Source organism: Equus caballus, chromosome 3 (assembly GCF_041296265.1).
Source record: "Equus caballus isolate H_3958 breed thoroughbred chromosome 3, TB-T2T, whole genome shotgun sequence".
In the NCBI taxonomy this organism is placed as follows: Eukaryota; Metazoa; Chordata; class Mammalia; order Perissodactyla; family Equidae; genus Equus; species Equus caballus.
Window position 1 is genome coordinate 55,107,765 of NC_091686.1, and position 19,848 is coordinate 55,127,612.

The 19,848-nt window shown below is 42.0% G+C and overlaps 1 protein-coding gene across 19 annotated transcripts in view; it reads left to right on the top strand.

The window, feature by feature from the left end:
* The window catches only part of FAM13A (family with sequence similarity 13 member A), a 316,899-nt gene that overhangs the window by 279,460 nt on the left and 17,591 nt on the right, over positions 1-19,848 (top strand). For all 19 annotated transcript variants that reach the window (XR_011437490.1, XM_070263412.1, XM_070263416.1 and 16 more), the window contains 6 exons: positions 2,637-2,784; positions 11,191-11,404; positions 11,902-12,040; positions 12,779-12,860; positions 13,685-13,905; positions 14,574-14,657. Coding sequence is in view for 18 of the 19 variants with exons in the window: in XM_070263412.1 (XP_070119513.1) it covers positions 2,637-2,784; positions 11,191-11,404; positions 11,902-12,040; positions 12,779-12,860; positions 13,685-13,905; positions 14,574-14,657 (888 nt within the window). In the remaining variant the exon portion in view is untranslated. The remainder of the gene's footprint in view (positions 1-2,636; positions 2,785-11,190; positions 11,405-11,901; positions 12,041-12,778; positions 12,861-13,684; positions 13,906-14,573; positions 14,658-19,848) is intronic.

The following is a 19,848-nucleotide window of genomic DNA, read 5'->3' on the forward strand; positions in this document are numbered from 1 at the left end:
TTCCATCTGTCATGTCAAGCACTGCAAGACTCCTGAGTGCCCTGAGGGGACACAGGCCCACAGGGAGCAGGGCAGCGCCTGGGCACTGGGGCTGGCAGAAGACGCTGCCTGCAGCTCTCAGGCCTGTAGGTCCTCCCCCCAGGGTTCATTCCCATCAGCCTGGAGAACACACATTGACCATTATTTCTCTGTTCTTTAAGTCCTTCAGTGGCTTTCCATTATCTACTACAGGATAAAACCCAAACTTAGCCAGCACCCCGAGGCCTTTCTCAGTCCAGCATCTGCTTATCCCGCACCCTCACCATCTGCCACCGCCCTTCCTATCCCAAGGGCTGGCCGCCCGGAACCTCTGTTCCTGCTGTGACCCAGCGGCCCTGTGCTCAGGCCTGCCTTTGCACTTGCCCCTCGCTCCTCCCCGACCCCTCTGACCCGCACTGTCTGCCCCCAAATCAAAATTGCTGTTGCTGAGTCATGACGGGAACAGGAGTGGCTCTTTAATATTTTTTCATAATGCGTCTAAAACTGCTCCACCCTTTGTTGTAGCACGTTTCACCTGGAGTTGCAGCGTATATGCCTCATCTCCAGCTGCTCTCTCTAGCATTTGGAGATGTGGCAATGTTTTACTTATCTTCATATGGTGCCTAATAATAAGAAAAGAATGACAGCTTCCATCTGTGTGTCTCTTATGCTTCAGGCTCTATGCTAGAGGCCTTTCATACCTTTGCTCAGACCTTCAAAGGAACCTTGCAAGATTGGTATTATATTAATGCCATTTTATAAAGTAGGAAATGGAGGCTCAGAGAAGTGAAGTGGCCCAGTCAGAGCACCAAGCTAGTAAATGTCGGTCACATTCAAACCCAAGTCTGCCTGTACACAAAATCCAGGTCCGCTCCCTTGCGGTACAGTGTCAGTGGCTTGATACATGTTCCTCATAAAGGAAATGCCATACCTACAACATAAGATCACATTTCTTCTTCCCTTTTTTAGCAATCTTTATTGAGAAAATGTTTATCTGCTGTATACGGATTCTGACACATACACATAAGCAGTTGGTCATTGATTGACCCTGTAACTTTTAAAAAGCTGAGCTCTGATCCACTTAGAATTCAGCTCAAGGAACAAATAATTTTTGTGGCATAAATGCATAATCTGTTTTTTTCCCCAATAGACAAACAGCATTTTTTAAGTGTCTTAACGCCCCAGATGTACTTGACGTCTGACTTGAGTAGCTCGTCATTAACTGATTGACAGTATTTAATTTTATCCCAAATGAAAAGAAAATACCAGTCCTCGTGCATCATTTCATGGAAACATAATAGTAAAAGCCCTGTTATTCCCCTGGTGATCTGAAAGTGGGTTGAATAGCTATTAAAAGTAGCTGCAAGTCTTACTAGTGCTTTATTTTAAGCATAAGAACATTTCTCATACATTAGTGGAATCATTTATGATTTCCAGATGTTTTTTCATTTAATGAAGTATATTGCTAAGATAAATTTCCAGTTATTCTTAAAGAAAATCTTTGGCTCAGATCTGTGCTACTTGAGAAATATATTTGTGAATAAACACTTATGTTTATAATTTTATGAGATGGGGGAGTGACAATGGTTGGGTTTACAAGATATCAAAAGAGCAAGGTACAAAAGACATAATTTCAATGCAATTTCTTTTTTTTTTTACATAAAATCACTTCTCTAAAATAGCAGCTTTGGGGGAGGGTTTTCTCATCCCCCAGCTATCCTAGCCCAGTGTAGGTGCCACTAATGAGCAAAACCAAGTGTAGCTGAGTATTTATATTCAGAGTAAATGAATAGTAGGAAAACAGGTGACACGCGTATTTGCAAGATATAAATTATGCATCGCTGACTTGCCAGCTCTTGGCTTTTTGCTTAAAAAAAAAAAAAAGCCATGTTCCCTGTGTAATTTTGGCTCATTTCCAGAGTCGGTATTTCTTACTGCTAGCCGCGATGAGACGCCAAACCCCTGTGCTGTTTGAATTTGCGCAACAATGCTTTAACTACCCAGTGCTCCTCCATAAATAGTCTGTCCTCCCCACACTCAGGGAGAAAACAACCACAGGAAATCTGGGAATGTGCAGCTAGCCCCGCTTAATTGATCTGTCTGAGTCTGCAGGGCCAGCAGGAGAGCATTCGTGTACACAGCCTCTGCTCCTGGGCTTGCAGGACTGTTTACCTACGGAGCAAAGAAGTCTGCGTGCAGAAGACACCATGTTGCTTCTACAGCCTTAGCAACAGCAGTAGCTAGTTTGTTGTTGTTGTTTACATTCTGGAGAGCCTTACTGCTTTAAGGAAATACAAACTCCTTTCCCTCATCCCTGGCCCCAGTCAGTAATCTGCAAGACTGTCAGCTGCCTGCAGTTATCAGGAAGAGCAGCCCGAGGCAGTCACCTTGTGTTTCTCACAGAAGAAAAGTTACAGGAGCGCAGATGGATGGTCGCTTTTTGCATGCGAGTGGCCAGCTAGTATCCAGGGGGCACCCATCTATGATTGTGATTTCTGTGCTGGGTGCATCAGCAGCTGTGGCTTGGGAGGTTTCGTGCTAAAGGAGTGGAATTGCTGCAGACGTTTTTGGGTTTTGGTGAGCAGTAGATATTTGGGGACATTGTGCTGTTATTGCAGAGCTCCACAATGAAGATTCAGGAGCATCCCAGCCTACCTGACACCAAACTGCAGAGGACTCAAGATGCCGATGACCAGCAGGAGAGCTTTGTCTCTGAAGTACCCCAGCTGGACCTGACTGCACTGTGTGATGAGAAAAGCTGGGAAGGTAGGTTCAAATGACACCTGGATGATTTAATAATGGAAAAGCAGATATAAATGAGCATGAATGAGAGGCATGTAGTCGTGTGGATGTACGAGAGAGAGCGCTATCCATGCAGACGTAGCTGTATTTCTAAATGACCGAAAAATCCTTTCCCTGCCATAGGAATGTGTCACGTTTAACACTGCCAGGAGTAATTGCAATCGAAGAAAGAAAATGTGCTTGCTCTCTATTCTAGTGTCACCTTGCTGTCCTTTCTTTAATTGTAACTCAGCAGGAGTGCGGATGAGTGTATGCGTTTTCCCTCTGGTAGTACCAAGCAGAGTAGAGGCAAGCGGTGTGCACTTAGGTGTAACTGATCTTGCCCTCCTGCACGCCAGCCGGCCTCCTTCATTCCTTCTCCCTCCCATTCTTCAGGAAGGATATTTTGTTTGTTTTTATGGGTAGGTTTTTAAAAATCCAGGTTAGCTAAAATAAAGGATTTGCTTATCAAAGAGAACACGGAATCAAAGTGCTTCTTGTTGAAAGCCTGTAATACAGTGTTTTAGATTGGTTTTTCTAGAGATTGTTGGCAAAAATGTTAGACATTGACTTGTAAGGAAGAAGAGGGAATCCTCCTTTTGTCAAAACTGTGTCAGGGAGGACGTTGTAGCAGTCCCGTGAAGCTGCTCCTCTTGCCCTGTCCGTGTCTGCATCCAACATATATCAGTGTGTACCCAAAATAAAGGCCCTGTGCCCTCTCCAGCATGTGTGTTTGAAGGCTCCACGGAGGGAGAAATGATGCTCCTGAGTTGAGAACAGCCGTGTGGCTTAACACAATGGCTTAGCAGAGAACCACAACTGTGAAAAACCAGCCTTTTTTAAAAGCACCTGGGTTTCCTTGTCTTCTCTGCCTCCCCCTTTTGTTAACTACAGCTATTCGTTGTGTTGATGATCTCAGGTGAAGGACCAAACGGTGATCCAAAAAGGACCATAAGGTGAAAAATAGCCCCATTATGCCCCTCGCGTCCAGGGCTTAGGGAAGCGAAAACAAACTGTTTTTTATTCTTGTTCTCCCTCTTTGCAGTCTAAGAAACACATTCTAGCTCTTTTCAGTAGTTGGATAGTGGACCTGCAATTCTGTGAGACCATCCCAGCTCACGATATGTTCACTGGGGGGGAAAAAAATGCTGGTTTTTTGTTTTGTTTTGCTTTTAATTTGATCCATCCCTGGGCAGTGTTTTGCTATTCTTTTGTGCAGTTTGAAGTAGTCGGGTGTGTTCCTAATTCATACATCAAAAACAACACCCCACCACCACAAAAAAGGTCCCATGGTAGCCACTGTCACCCAAATAACAGAAAAAAGCAGTAGCCAAAACAAATGCTGTATTTGGGTTTCAATAATTTGGTCTCCGCGTATCATTAACATAAAACTCTACATAAAAACTAGAATTTGGGGTCAGAATTCAAATTAGCCACATTATCCTGATGGTTTATTCACCAAAGGGGCAGGTAGATTCCTCCTCCTCCTCCTCTTGAAATGGATTCAGTTTGATTATTTTTATCTTGGTTAATCGTAAATTTATAATCTCTTCCAGCACACTTAAAGAGGCTAAATATAAAGCTGAAAATTTTCTCCAGAGTGGTTGAAATCTAACTTATAGGTTCCTTAAAACTATTTCATTACTTAATATGAAGAATTTTGTTCCAGAAAAATAATAATAATATGAAGGAACCAGCACTTTGTATGGGGAAACTACATGGAATAAAAAAGCTTATTTGGGGAAAAATACTTTTCAGTAGGCTTGGGAATGTGAATTGTGTTATCCATGTAATTTATGAAATGACTTGCTTTAACTTTTTTGGCCAGTTACTGCATTTGTCATTGAACTTGCATCTCTTAAAAATTTACATGGATTCATTTCAAGGCTGTTTTGATCATTTGGTTACTGCTTTCAGTGGCCATTTTTTATTATATGTCTATTTTAATTTTCCAAGTTACATTATAACAGTAATATAGCCATAAGTACAGTCAAAATAAAGGAATTTTTGCATAAAGGGTAGTTGAGATGAGAGCAATCACTAGAATATCACCTTTTTTATAACTTCAGTAAGAAACGAACAAAATGGTGGCTTTCCATAAGGAATAAACTTTGCACTAATTTAAACTGTGAATGTGAAACCAATGCAATTGAATATATAAATGGAAGTAATAGTTACCAAAACCGTATGAACCAATATCAGGCTGTAGGTCTCCTTTGCCAGTTTCCAAGCCAGCTTGTAGTGTAACCCCCTCTTTTTGGTTTGCTTGCTTGTTCTCAGTGCCCTCGCCATGGTCCACACTCTCACATCCATGTAGAATCGTGGAATATCAGGTGAGATAGTATTTAATGAGCAGCCTGCTGGCTACTAGCCCCTGCGGTGTGTGCTGCCATATGGGAATGAGGTTCTCTGGCTTCTGGGGCATATTGTATCAGGGGAGCAAAAGGGAAATAAAACTAATAAATAGATTCCATAGCCTACATAGTGTGTCCATGTAGGATCAAAGTCTAACCATGCTTGTTGGCAGATCAATGATACATGCTTTATCTTCTTTTTCCCCCTCTATATGTAGCTATGTATTAGGACGCATTATTTGATCTATCCACATGACTCTATTATTATTGTTATTATGGTTTCCACTCTCCAAAATTAAATGAATACACAAATCAAATGTACTATTCTTTGTTAGTTAAAGCTCTTAAGAGTTGCATAATTAGGATGTTCCCGGTCAGCCAATTCATGTTGATTTCAGGATATCATTTGTGGAAGTGCTGAGGTTTCAACACTAAGCTATCTTATTAGACTTGTCCTGGTGAAATTAAGTTTAAAAGAACATTTTTAAAAGGGCATAAAATACTTAATATATCTCATCCATCACTTACTACTTATAGAAAATAACTTTGAAAGGGAAATTCTCTGAAGGAATGAGAAAGAAGCAAGAGATCTTAAAGGTCTTCCATTTGAGCCTTCCCATTATACAGATAAAAGAAAGCTGAGGCCAAAGGAGGCAAAGTCATGATTCAAGATAACAAAGTCTCCTAACTTGCACTTGGAGGCCTCTTTCTAAGCAGTGCCAGTTAAGCAAGAGCCAGACGCATCCTGAGTTCAAATCCTGACTCTACCACTTAACTAGCTTTGTGGACAAGTTAGTGAACATGTCTCAGTTTTGGCCTCAACTTCCCCATCTTTAAATAGGTATAACAGTAGATAATAGTGAATAATAGACACAGTGGTATCTACTTAGTAAGTTTGTTGCAGAGATTAAATGAGCTAATATGTGCAAAGTGCTCAGAAAAGTGTGTGCACATAGTAGGCACTATGCGAGTTTTAGCTGATGTTGTTACTATCTTCCATAAATGTTTCCAAGTATGGTTTCAGGAAAAACCAGCCTAAGTTTGCCTTCTTTGAAAGCAGAGCCCAGTTCTGCCTAATGACCATGGATGGCTCTGAACGCCTGAGAGAAATCAGTAATTGTTAGGTCCTCCACAGATTTACCAAAGATGATCATGCACACCATCCTCCCTTCTTTCTTTCTGACTCAGGATTGGGGAAATGGTGCATTTGAACAGCCCTCAGCTGGGCCCTTAGCAGGGACTTACGATAGCCTTGTCAGAGATGGAGAAGGGATAGTAACTCATTAAGCAACTCATTCAAATATGCAAATGTGTGGCTCGAAGTCAACACGAATGGGGGTGTTCTCATTAGTAAAGTCCTCAGCCCTCCCCCGTTCCACACATTTATTAATGACTTAAATGGAGCTATTGAGGGCCTGCTTATTAAATTGGTAAATCGGGACAAAGCAGACACATGAAATTTAAGGGTTAAGTTTGGATTGATAAAGCTGACTACTAAGGTTCCTCCTAATTCGGACAGTTTGCAAGACAACTTGACCAATTTAATAGGACTACCATTGTGCTAAGGTTAAAATTTGGAACCACTGAGGAAAATTTTATGAAAGGATTCCCCAAGTAAAGAACCTCCCACATGAGGATTCCATCTTTTCATGTCTGGGGTGTACAAGTACCGACAGTACTGAGTAGGCTCCTTGAAGGACGGTATGACATCATGCCAGGTAGTAATAACTAAATAACATACAGTTGGAAATGAGATGTGGAAAACATCAGCTTCCTTAACTCTGTACAGATTTCTTAGAAATAAATCATCTCAGTAGCCAGTTGTCTTTTGTATAGTAAATGGATCCAGCCAGGTAAGCAGAGAGCAGCTATGTCCCAGCGACCACATTAGCGTTAGTCAGAGCCGTGTCCTGCCTTCCACAGTGAATTTCCTTTATTTCCATGTGTACTGAAGTATCTGAATTGGAACTCCCCCAGGATCTAGTCTTCTTAATGCTTAGATAGCAAGCATACGGCTTTTCTCTCTGTTATTTCTGACCTTCTGTGATGTCAGCTGACCTGGGTGGATTAATTTTTAATAGAGAGACATGTCCTACTTCTGTGTGAAAAATTGGTCCAGAATCCAATTTGGAGCCTCAAATCTTTTCTGTTTTCTCTTTGAATAATTTTCTTGCAATATCCTTGTCTGTTTCATTGCTCTTAAATTACTGGTTAAAATACTTCCCCAACTAGCAATTGCAAATGTCACCCTCAAAATTGAGAATGAATGCACCCTCAAAACTGGCTCTCTAGGCAGGTGATTCTTTGGATGTACTATCATGTACCACACTGGTCTTTTTGGTTCTTATTTTTCTATTTGAGTGCCAACTATCAAAATAGGAGCTAGCCTTATATTTTTACATCAGTTTAGACTAAAACAAAGGAATAGTGGGCTTTATTGATTCTTTAGTTATATTAAGCTATATGTTGCATGTAATTTTATAACTCTTTTGAATAGGAGTCTTAAACTGTAAGACTGTAGAAGAAAAGGAAAGAGAGAAATCATATAAGCATTTCATGTCTTGTAGGTGAGAAACCACTTCTGTTCTACATGCAGACTAATGTTGAAACATCCCTTCTTATTTTGCTAAGGTTGAAATTCATAATGGTTTTACATTTCTCATTTTTAACCAGATGAGTTCATTCATGGTAACTATATGATTTAAGAGAAAATGTCACCCATAAGCTAGAATTTCTTAAGCTGTATATTTCATATACCACTGGTGACACTAGGAAAACGACACATTTGGTCTTCTTGTCAGTGAAGCGATTGGTCAAGAATGGAGCCACAAAATACAGCTGCATTAAAAAAAGGAAATCTGATGGATGGCCCTGTGTTAGTGACAAAGCATCAACCAAGTGTAACTCAGTCCTGTGATTAATATTTTGTAGTTAATTCAGGATCACACAGTGTCTTCTACTGGAGACATGTTTGCTTAACAGTCACAGAGACACACTCTTTTTGCAAAATTATTTTTTTTAATTTTATTTTTTAATTTTTCCATTTTCTCCCAAAGCCCCCCAGTACATAGTTGTGTATTTTTAGTTGTGGGTCCTTCTAGTTGTGACATGTGGCATGCCTCTTCAGCATGGCTTGACGAGCGATGCCATGTCCACGCCCAGGATTCAAACTGGCGAAACCCTGGGCCGCCGAAGCAGAGTGTGCAAACTTAACCACTCGGCCACAGGGCCAGCCCCCTATTTTTAAAAAAAAATTTTTTTTTTTTTTAAAGATTTTTTTTTTTTTTTCCTTTTTCTCCCCAAAGCCCCCCAGTACATAGTTGTGTATTCTTCGTTGTGGGTTCTTCTAGTTGTGGCATGTGGGACGCTGCCTCAGCGTGGTCTGATGAGCAGTGCCATGTCCGCGCCCAGGATTCGAACTAACGAAACACTGGGCCGCCTGCAGCGGAGCGCGCGAACTTAACCACTCGGCGACGGGGCCAGCCCCCTTTACTTTTCCTTTTGCAAAATCTTTTGTATACAGAGACCACATAGTTGAAAACTTAAGTCAAAGATTAGTTGTAACATTTTTAAAGAGATATTCCACTGGGTTCAGACAAATTAAAGGGCTTCAGGATCTAATGTGTCACCTTTTCAAATTAAGTTTTGATGCGTAGAAATGTCAGACTAGCCAGCACAGCCATATGCCAACATCAGCATCAGGCTGTTTTGCCGTGCCCTCTGTCCCCGAAAACCACCTTGCCCCCCTGACACCCCTCCCTGTTTTGTTCCTGGTCAGTGTGTGGTGTGCTTATTGCATGCTGCATTACCGTTCAAGCCATCTGAACCATTTTCTCGCTCTGGCTGCAGAGATTTTAGTCCTTGCAGAAAATTACTGCTGTCTTATGAAATATCATGAAATAGAAGACACAACCTGGTCGGCTTAATAGCTCCATTTTCTGCAGCTGAACACTACATTTTTATTATTTTTCTAGGGATTACTTTCCACTCACCCTGTCTTCCCTCACCTCTCCATCCGTATTTTACTCTCTTCTGTTGGCACTTCTGAGCTGCTCAGATCTGAGCCCTGCCACTGAGGAGGAGCCAGCTGATAGCGTTAGCACAAATGGTGAAGCAACTCCTGTTCGTCTCCAGCTTTAGCCCAGTGCATCTGCCAGCAGTCTCTGCCACTTTTGGAAACTCAGTAGGCAAGAATCTGTCTTTAACACTGCTTTCATTTTTCAAAATATTTATAGTATTGCCTGTGTTCCCAGATAACTTGGTACGCTTTAAATTTTGAAAACCTATGGACCTCATTCCATATAAGGTTGACTTTTTTTTAATTAGTCTTCTTATCTCTCCTACCACGCTGTGGGGTCTTGAAAAATTTCAGACAGTCGTCTTTGCTACTGAAGCACCTGCCACCTTCTAAATTGCAGCGCTGTCCTGGGGGTCGGGAGATTTGGTTGCTAGTCCCAACTCTTGTGATTGATTAGGTATTTGCTCTTAACTTCTTTGAGTTTCAGTTTCCTTATCTGTAATCTCTTGGGCTGAATTAGTGGTTCGTAAACCTGACTCCATTTAGGATCATCGGGCAGTTTTAAACGTGTTGGGGGGGCTGGCCCGGTTGTGTAGTGGTTAAGTTCATGAGCTCTGCTTCGGTGGCCTGGGGTTTGCGGGTCTGGACCCTGGGCGTGGACCTACACACGGCTCATCAAGCCATGCTGAGGTGGCGTCCCAGATACAAAATAGAGGAAGATTGGTACAGATGTTAGCTCAGGGCCAATCTGCCTCAGCAAAATTAGAAAAAAAAAAAAAGTATGTATATGTGTACTGTATATCTGAGCCCTCACATAAAAATTCTGTTTAATTGGGTGGTGGGAGTACCTTAGGAGTTATTTATATCTCTCTCTGTGGCACTAATATGAAGCCCGGGGTGAGAAATCACTAGATTAGATGATATATGAAGTTTCAACCAACTCTAATGTTCTATGATTGTAATATGATATTTAAAAATGAAGTACTAAGAACTTATTTAAGATGATTTTGTAGATTTTATAAATACCTTGATAGCTGAAGGAGCAATTGTTCCATGAATCAAACTGGAGGAATCTCAGAATATAAGATCATGGCCAGATTCCAGCCTTGTATAAATCACAGTAATCCACATGTGTATTTAAAGCATAACTTTTTTTTTAATGTAGAGAGTATTACAAATGAAATACCATACATCATCTCAGATCTATCTTTAAAATATGTTAGATAGGATTTTTTTTTTAATGAGAAAAGGAATATATTGAGAGAAAAGGAATATATTGAGATAGGTCTTGCAGTAAATAGAATAAATATCACCCTATTCCCTCCCCAAATGACAAATCAGGATTTTGTGCTGAGTATGTTTTTTTCTTAAAGACTGTCTAAAATAATTTATATAGATTTGTCCTTTGTAAGGTGTTCTTTTTTTTCTTTTTTTGGCTAATTTATGTGTGCATCTTACTTTAACTGTAGTCTTGAGTAACTTCTGAAGTTTCGAGTGCAAAGCATGCATCTTAAACTTGCTAATCCCACCACAGTAAGCAGAAGCACACGAAACAGCTTACTGAGTGACCTCAACGGAAGGCACGAACTTCTAAAGAAATGGGCTCTCACACGATGAATGTGATCCCTTAGTTGTTTCAGTGGAGGGTGTGTAGCCGTGATGCCAAATCTCTCCCTCCCTGACCCTCTGGCATTTCTTTTCCATCAAGCCCTCACGTGGAAAAGCTCTTGTCAGTGGTCTGCAGGGCAAGTTGGAAGCATACACTGTTGGCTCCCTTCCTTCAAGGCTGTTCCTCAGGGCAGCCTTAGCAAGTGAGGATGGAGACAGAGCCGGTGATGGCCATTAGATATACTTGATGATTCTGGTCAGGGCATAGTGTCCCTAGGCTGAACTGTAAATCTAAAATGAGAAACCGTTCAGTGCCTCCTGAATTCAGTGCCTCGTAATGCATTCAGAAAACTTGAGAAGCAATTGTGCTTTCAAGGATAATTTTGACCTCTTCCACTCGTTATTTTCCAGAGCCCATCCCTGCTTTCTCCTTGTGGCAGCAGGGGAGCGTGGACTCTGACGAGGCGCGCCTCTCCCCGCAGGCCGGGCGCCTGATTCGTCAGCTTCTGGATGAGGACAGCGACCCCATGCTCTCTCCTCGGTTCTACGCTTATGGGCAGAGTAGGCAATACCTGGATGACACAGAAGTGCCTCCTTCTCCTCCAAATTCCCATTCTTTCATGAGGTGTGTTTCTTTGTGTTGCTGATAAGCAAGTGTATCACCCCTGTAACGTTAGAAAGGTTAGGGATGTTGCTGATGGCTAGTAGTTTTTTAATTAAGTTATAAGTCTGTGGAGGAACACGTTTGAAAGTCTCCATCCTAGTACACAGGCCCTGTTGTAATTTTTCAGTTGAACTGTGGCCCAGCTACAACCTCACAGAGCGAATTTTCATTAGCATCTCCCTTCCAAAGCACTGTCACATTTAATTCTGAAGTCTGCACCTCACATTTCAGTCCTGACTTTGCTAATTGTGAGTGTGAGCTGCAGAAGATAAGACCTGTTCATAGGTGGGACATACAGAGCTCGAGCTCACAAAATGAATTAGTGGTCAACATTTTGTATTCGAGAGGATGGAGACTGTTTGGACGTTCTCCCTGCATGCCTTGTCTCTCATCCCCGAAGCCCCTGCCAGCAGGCTGACTGCCCTCGGGGAAACTGACCCACCCTGTGCCCCTCACAGGCGGCGCAGCTCCTCCCTGGGGTCCTACGATGATGAGCAAGAGGACCTGACACCTGCCCAGCTCACGCGAAGGATTCAGAGCCTTAAAAAGAAGATCCGAAAGTTTGAAGACAGATTTGAAGAAGAGAGGAAGTACAGAGTAAGTGCCTCCCCGCAGGCTTCTCTCCGCCTCCCCTCTCCCCGCCCTGCCAGCCCCTCAACAATGTAGAGAAGCAATAGAGCTTAAGGGAGATGTCCAGGGAATCTCAAAACAAAAGGCAATAAAAACTGGGTGATAAACCCCAAATATCATGGATCAGCATTTTCTTGAATATTTCCTTGCAAATTTCCTTACATATTCCTTTCATATTTCTTTACAATAAACTGAATGCTTTAGTCTACATTTTGTAAATTTACCAGTGAGCAGGAATGGGAAAACTCATTAAATGAAGTCTCATTTGGCTGAAACTTAATTCAAGATTGTCTTCACCTCATTCACCTCTCAGCTCTGTCCTTAGTGTTTTCCTCCAGGGTGGCAAAAGGGCACTGTCTTTGGTGGTTGCGTGTCAAATATCACAGATGCCTCTGCTTTCTATTCTGTTTGCCTGATGGGTTGAGCCCTACAACTACTGGAAAGGGACCGTGGGTCTCATAAAAGTCTGTGATCGTTCAAGTCCAGTGTTTTGCCTCTGAGAACTTCTTTGAAAGCATCAAAAATCACCAGGTGTAAAAAAGGATAACAGGATTATCCCTGCGAAGTTTGCTCTGACTGATCAGCGTTTGTTTCCTATCCCCATGGAACTCAACTTTTCCTTCCTGTTTGAAACCAACTGATCATCAAACTCTTCTTTCTCCTGCTCCAATTCCAAAGCATTTACTCTGGATTTCCTTTTCTCAGCCTTCCCACAGTGACAAAGCAGCCAATCCAGAGGTTCTGAAATGGACAAATGACCTTGCCAAGTTCCGGAAACAACTTAAAGGTGGGTGACGGTCTGGACCTAGGGTATGGCTTCCACAAAATGATCCAGGCGCAGAGTCCGTGGGCTCACCGAGTGCCAAACGGCACTGCTATAACGTTCCAGAAAAGACGGGTTCCTTGAAGCGGCTTCCCAGTGCTCTCCGTATTCAGGGGACGCCTTCCCCATGTCTTCCCATGGTCTTAATCCCAGGGCAGTCCCAGAGCAGCTAAGATGCAAATTCTGCAGGCTTTTTTCACTTCCTGAAGTCACCAATATAAGGATGATGGCTTCAGTTCAACACTTAAGTACCTGTTTATTCCAAGGTTTATGTGCTGTGGTGTTGGAGACAGCGTAGACACACGAAGATGAATCTGGAAAGGGTCCCTGTCCCTCAAAGAGCTTGCTGTCCTTTAGGAGATAGAGTCATGTAAACAAGTAAGCAGAATACAAAGTGACAGAATTCCAAGAGGAGGTATATGTCATATAGAGAAAGTTGGCCAGTGGTTGGGTGTTAGATCAGTAAATACCCTTAAACACTAAGAGAACAGTGTAGGAGGACATCTGCCACATTCTGAGAAAGCAAACAGGTTGGTGTGGCCAAAGCATGGATGCTAAATAGCTAAAGCTTTCTCAGGAATTAGTGTTAGTGAAACATCCCAGACAGTCTAGGAAGACGTTATCATTATCTCGGGTTTTACGTAATAACCTAGAGTTTTCAACTAATATTATAATTAGATAGTCTGAAAAAAGACAGGGCTAAGCAGCTGTTAACACCACAGAAAAACAATGTGTGTTCAGCAGACATCAATTCTCATATAGCTCTACCCCTAAATCTTTTCAACTAGAGTCAAAGCTAAAGATATCTGAAGAGGACCTAAGCCCCAGGATGCGGCAGCGAAGCAACACGCTCCCCAAGAGTTTTGGTTCCCAACTTGAGAAAGAAGAAGAGAAGAAGCAAGATTTGGTAGATAAAGCGATAAAACCAAGTGTTGAAGCCACACTGGAATCTATCCAGAGGAAGCTCCAGGAGAAGCGGGCAGAAAGCAGCCGTCCCGAGGACATTAAGGTGTGCTGATTCTGTGAAGGCCCCAAGCTGACTGCTCATCCTAAACCATTCCAGTCAACATGGTAGAAACACAGGGCGTGCACATGGATCCCAATGGGAAGAGTGATGGAGTGACTCCTTTTTAAACCTCCCACTCCCACATTTGCATACTCTTAGATGTCTAGAGAAGCAGATGAAACAACTTTAGAGGGTTTTAACTGTAGGCACTTTAGTTTTTGACTAAAAACTGAAAGCAGGAAACTCTATTGTACAGATTGCAGAATGAACTTGTTTAGGTTAATAGACGGTTTGGTGACTCTGACGTAGGAGGATTACAGGCAAACCTTTGGGACTGGTAACCTGTAACTGTGGTCATTGCGTGGGCCATTCACCTAAGCCCCGTGTACCTCAGCCTTGCTTACCTCAGTATTCAACATGCCTTTGCTGCGTGTGGGAGATACAAGTGGCTGACGATGATTCTGCTGTGCTATCCGTATTTCCAGCAGGAGGTCAGGAATAGCTAATTCCTATGTGGGCTTGGGGTAGAGCTAGGGACTGGAGCTAGGCATAGAGAGCTGTTGTATGAGGATTCTTTTTAACTTGAGGAAATTTGTTTAACTAAATAAAGAAGTTGGAATGTTCACAAATGTTTCCCCCTCCTTCATTTCTCTATCCTTGTGTTTATACAGGATATGACCAAAGACCAGATTGCAAATGAGAAAGTGGCTCTGCAGAAAGCTCTGTTGTATTATGAAAGCATTCATGGACGGCCGGTATGTGAATAGACTGAATTTTCTGATTGCGGTGAATTATCTGCCTTTAGAAATGGATCTTCAAATGTTCAGTATTTTGCAAATGAGGTTCCCTAATGTTTAGGAGGTTACTATATATTTTCACCGTAACTAAGCTTTCTGAAAGCTAAGCCAACAAGAGAGTTTCACTGTCTAGGAGATGCTGAATTTAATTGAGTTCCCAAGAAAAATTAGTTTGCAACTGAAATTTAGATACTAGTGTCCTGCTTCAAGGGGAAATATGGTGGAGGGCGTATAGGTTGGTTCCCTGTCCCCAGGTCTGTCCCCAGAAGCTGTCACTGGCTGTAGGCATTCTTATCCCTAAAATGAAAGTGTTAAATTAGAATGATCTGCCCTAAAATTCAACCCCTGCAGTGCAGTTGCAGCCAATGTTTGTAGAGAAGTTCCAGCTGCCCTTCAGAACCAAAAGTGTGAGCAATCTGGAACATGGCTGTGCCTTTTCATCACAACAGGAAGCATCGGGGCCAATTTGTTGTTCAGCAAGCATTTATTGAATGTTTGTCTTTAGTCCTGGGGGAGACGGCAGCATGAGAGGCTTCTGCGCTCCTCCGTACGGAACTTGTGATCAGATATCCTTGTCAGTTACTCTTAGTAACCTTCCGTTCAGAATGTTGTCAAGAACCTAGTACAACAAATTCTTAAGAGCAGGTATAAAGAAGCTTGAAGTTTATGTTCACAGAAGGATTTTTTTATATAGCCAAAAAGCGTAGGTCTCCTTTCCAGTCTCAGCCATGGCTATAGAATGCAGATAGTATTTTCATCTAAAATATGCTCTTTTAAATAAAGAAGCTTCCGGAATAATGCGCTGGACTCTAAAGTCTGTGCAGGCAGAGATTCTGGGTTTTGTTCACCTAATGGTGAACCGAATCCTCAGCATCTAGGGGCAGAACTGACCCATAGCACATGCCCAGTGAACTGTTGGTAGAATGCATCCTCTACAGTATTTTGGTTCTGAATTTATCAAGTTTAAACTTAAAAGAAGAGAAAAAAAGCTGGAGCTGATGATGATTGATTTTGCTGGCGGCCTGTCCCTGAAGTGGAAAAATACTGATGCTCTAGGATAATGGTCATGTTTCAAGCCAAGTTTTGTTTTGGATTTTTTAAGGGCAGTGAACCAAGTAGTAAATGCGCTGGCGCTCAGATGTGTTGTGAAACTTTGTCCTTCTCTCCTGGTTATTCAGAACGCACAGAGGTAGAACTGAACTTCTAACTGGGAGAAACCCCCTCTCTACTGGGGGCTCAGGGCCTTTGAGTATCTCGTCCCCGACCCAAGGCAGGCCTCCGGGAAGGAGGTGGGAGTTGTGTGTGTCCCTTCTTTTCATTGTCTGGATGAGGGTTATGACGTGATAGATGCCTTTAAAGACTTCCTTGCCTCTCAGCTGCCTTCTAACCTCGCTGCCGGTGCAGGGTTTCGGGTGCCGTGGTATTGGTTGCACTGACACGGATTCTCTCATTCTGCCTGACCTGTGGCAACCTGCGGGCACTGGGATGGGCAGACCTCGATTCAGAACCCGGCCCTCTGGAGACCAGCTCTGTGACTTTGGGCTGCTTAGGTAACCTTTCGGAGGCTCAGTGCTTTGTCTGGGTAGTAGATGTCTGTTGTAGGTTGTCATGGAGACTGAATGACATTACAGACACACAGACACACACACATTTACCTGTAGGGTGTCTGCCACTGAGGAAGAGGGGTGGCTTGGGGAGGGGAGTGCACAGTAAATGGCAGTTTTCACTTCTGTTACAATTATTTGGTTTGCTCTCTGGGGCATACTTCTTATTAAATGATTGAACCGGGGAAAGAATGCACATTTTTTAGCACTCTTATCATTAGAAATATAAAAGATCATTATTCCACTGTTTTCATCATTTTTTCAGACGAAGGAAGAGCAACTTTTTGGGTCCGGATTTTAACATCTTGTAGGGAAGGGAACAAATGCTCTAGGAGGTTTGAGAGTCGTTTATTCCTGGTCCCAGGTCAGAGACTCTGGAACATGATGCTCCAGCCTCCTCAGGAAAAGCAGAGTTCATTTGACATCTGGCCAGTCTGAAAATCAGAGTGAACTTTTCATTTGGAGATCTGTGGTGTTGCCGTGGACCCTGGACTGTAAATACTGTTGGGCAACACTCTTCTTAAAAGAAAAATACATGTACTTCCAGAGCTAAATTATCATTCCAAACCCCAGGTTTTTTTAGAAAAGCAGGTGTCAGAACTCATGGGTTTTTGCTGAGTCTACAGATTCTGGTTTAAAAGGACCCACCAGCTATTGAAATCATGGGCCCAAACAGTTATCTGCCGCTTCTATACACTTTTTAACCAGGCTGTTTGCTTTCACAAGGCACTCTACGGACAGAGACATTTTTGAAGAACAAAAACACACTCATTTACACACTGGCACATAAATCCCTATTAATTATTATTAAAGTATGTCATCTTCAATATGGAAGGATCTAATCAAAAGACCATGGCAGGGAGAGAAGTACAACAGGTAAATGCAGCTCCCTGGGTCACCTTCTGTATAGACCACGCCTCGATGATAATGCAGGGGGACAGAGACTGGGCTCCCTGATCAGAGCTTCTGGGTTCTTCTGGAGTCTCTACTTCATTCGTATATTTTAATCTTGTGTTTTAGAACCTTGGAAAGTAACATGACAATAAATATCCCATGCCCAAATTTCAATGCACATTCTAAAACCATGTAGAAATAAATACTTTCCTTTGGTTATCTGCTGTTTGGGGTTATCTGATCTTTGCCCAGTCAGCCTACTATTTTTACCTGATAATGAGGAAGAGAGGGTTGCCATTTTCCAAGTCATTGGGCCAAGAATGCAACAGCTATAAGAATCCATCTCATTTGTCTTCTCCTACTGGCAGTTTTATGACTCAGAGGTACCCCTCCACACACAAACTCAAATCACTTTTTGTTTCACTAAGAAGATTTCGAGGCAGTGTAGTTTCTTGTCTGTCTGTGGTGTGATTCCTCACAAATGGCACTTCCAAGCTAGTGTTCATAGCTAGAGATCTCGGTGAATTTAGTATGAGCAGAGCTGTCAGCTTGGAAGGCAGAATTATTTACATTAAGAAGACAACTTGGTCAAACCCTAATAGAGGATAATGCTACATGTGACACTGTGCTAAGATCCTACTTCGTGTCTTACTCGTTTGTGAATGGAAGGAAAACTGGACTGGCAGTCAGCAACCCTGGGTTCTTGCTCCAGATCTGTTGCCTTACACAAATCATTACACTCTCCAGTACTGAGCTTTATCAACTTAAAAAATAAGGCTCTGCTAGCTCCAGTATTCCACGGTTCTAATATTATCTTTATCTTCCATAAAAACATCAATCATTTTATTTTTCACCTTTGTGGCACTGTCCAGGTAACAGCAACCAAACTGATGCTTCAGTAGAGAAGTTTTATTTGAGGCTAGGACAAAAACCATGACGAAAGATAAAGGCAGGCAAATGCGGTTGTCCAGTCAGGCCTTGGTGATGTCTGTTCAAGACTTGCCTTCTTGAAGTGTGGATAATCCTTGGCTGGTGTTCCCTTTGTACCTTGAAATATTATCTTTGAGCAACCAAATAGAGTCCAGTGGATGAAAATTTCTTTCAATCAAAAGCAAGCATAGAGTGGAAGCGGCTGCTTTTGCCCGTTAGATCTTCATGTCTAGGTTTTTATGTTGTCTGGATTTGTGGGCAAAAATACATCTCAGTAATAACCCTATTTCCACACATTGGAAAGCCATTCAGAGCTACCATTTCAATGAAAAGTAAACAAAGGTTTGAAGCAACAGGAGTGAAAGCATGTTGAAAAGACAGTGCACTACATGCTTGGCCTAAAGTCATTTCCAGGCAATGATGGATCATAAAGATTTTCTAACCTGAGTTCTGCAGTTTACCAGTCAGGAGACTGAGGCTCAGAGAACCTCATCTACTCATTCCAAAGCCTGTTCTTCATCAGTAGCTGAATCCCTGGGCAGCTGTGACTCAAGAATAGAGATGTCAACTTCCAAACAGTTTTCCCATGGTCCACTTAATATCAGCCGGCCCTTTTACAACAGTTCAACCAACGTCCTGCTTTGTTTCTGTAACTGTTGGTTAGATTTTGACTCTGCTTACAAATCCAGCGCTGATAATTGCCGGTGACATGGATGTATGATGAGCGAAAGTTGTGTTAACTTTTAGTACCGCCAACCCTTTGGCTTCAGATGTATATCATGAAAATAATTCTGGTATAAAATCAAGTAGCCTTCCATCACCTCAGACTTAAAGATCTTTGATATTTTTGGTATTTAGATATTTCTATCAAATGCCAGAGTTAGCTGTGATGGAATCATAAGGAGTTTTAACTCTCCATAGTCAAAAACTGGATTTTATCAGACCTCTCGCAGGTGATTAGTTCCTGAGGCTCATCAATTAAAAACATGAGTGGCTCATAGAAAATCTATATATCAGTATCACACGCCATAGAATTAAACCAGCGATCCTCTTCATCTACTCCAACTAGAAAATTTGGTTTTGGAACAAAGAATTGGAAAGGAAATTGATTTCTGTCAAATTTGTCATCTCTGGCTCGTTTTACCAGCTAATTCTCCTTCTAAAATCCAAAGTCTCCTGCAATCCAAAATGTTTCTGCCAAGCAACTAGCAATAGATGGCTCATCCACAATGGGGAAATGCTGGCTCCATTGTCATTATTTTTATTTTTAGTATGTCTTTTGATCACTAAACCATCTATTGTTTATCTTGCACAATAATATTTCACCACATGTCATGTGTTGACTATTAGGATGTGCCTTAACCTCATCTGCAACTCATTAAATGGATTAAACGTGTCTTGTATTAAAAAAATTATTGCATGTGTTCCAGTCCTAAATTTTGTCATTATACATGTGAGCTCGTACACAGGTCACTCCATTTCTATTGCTTAGACTTATTTGTGGCTATTGTTGAACTTTTGTTGAAGTATAACACAAATACAGAGAAGAGCCTAAATTATAAATACATGTCTTGATGAAGTTTCACAAAGGAAATACATCCAGAGAATCCAGCATCCAGATCAAGAAACAAAATATTGCCAACCCTCCAGGTTGCCCCCTTCTGGTCAATACCATGACCTCTCCCCACCAAGGAAAACCATTATCTTAACTTCTAACACTG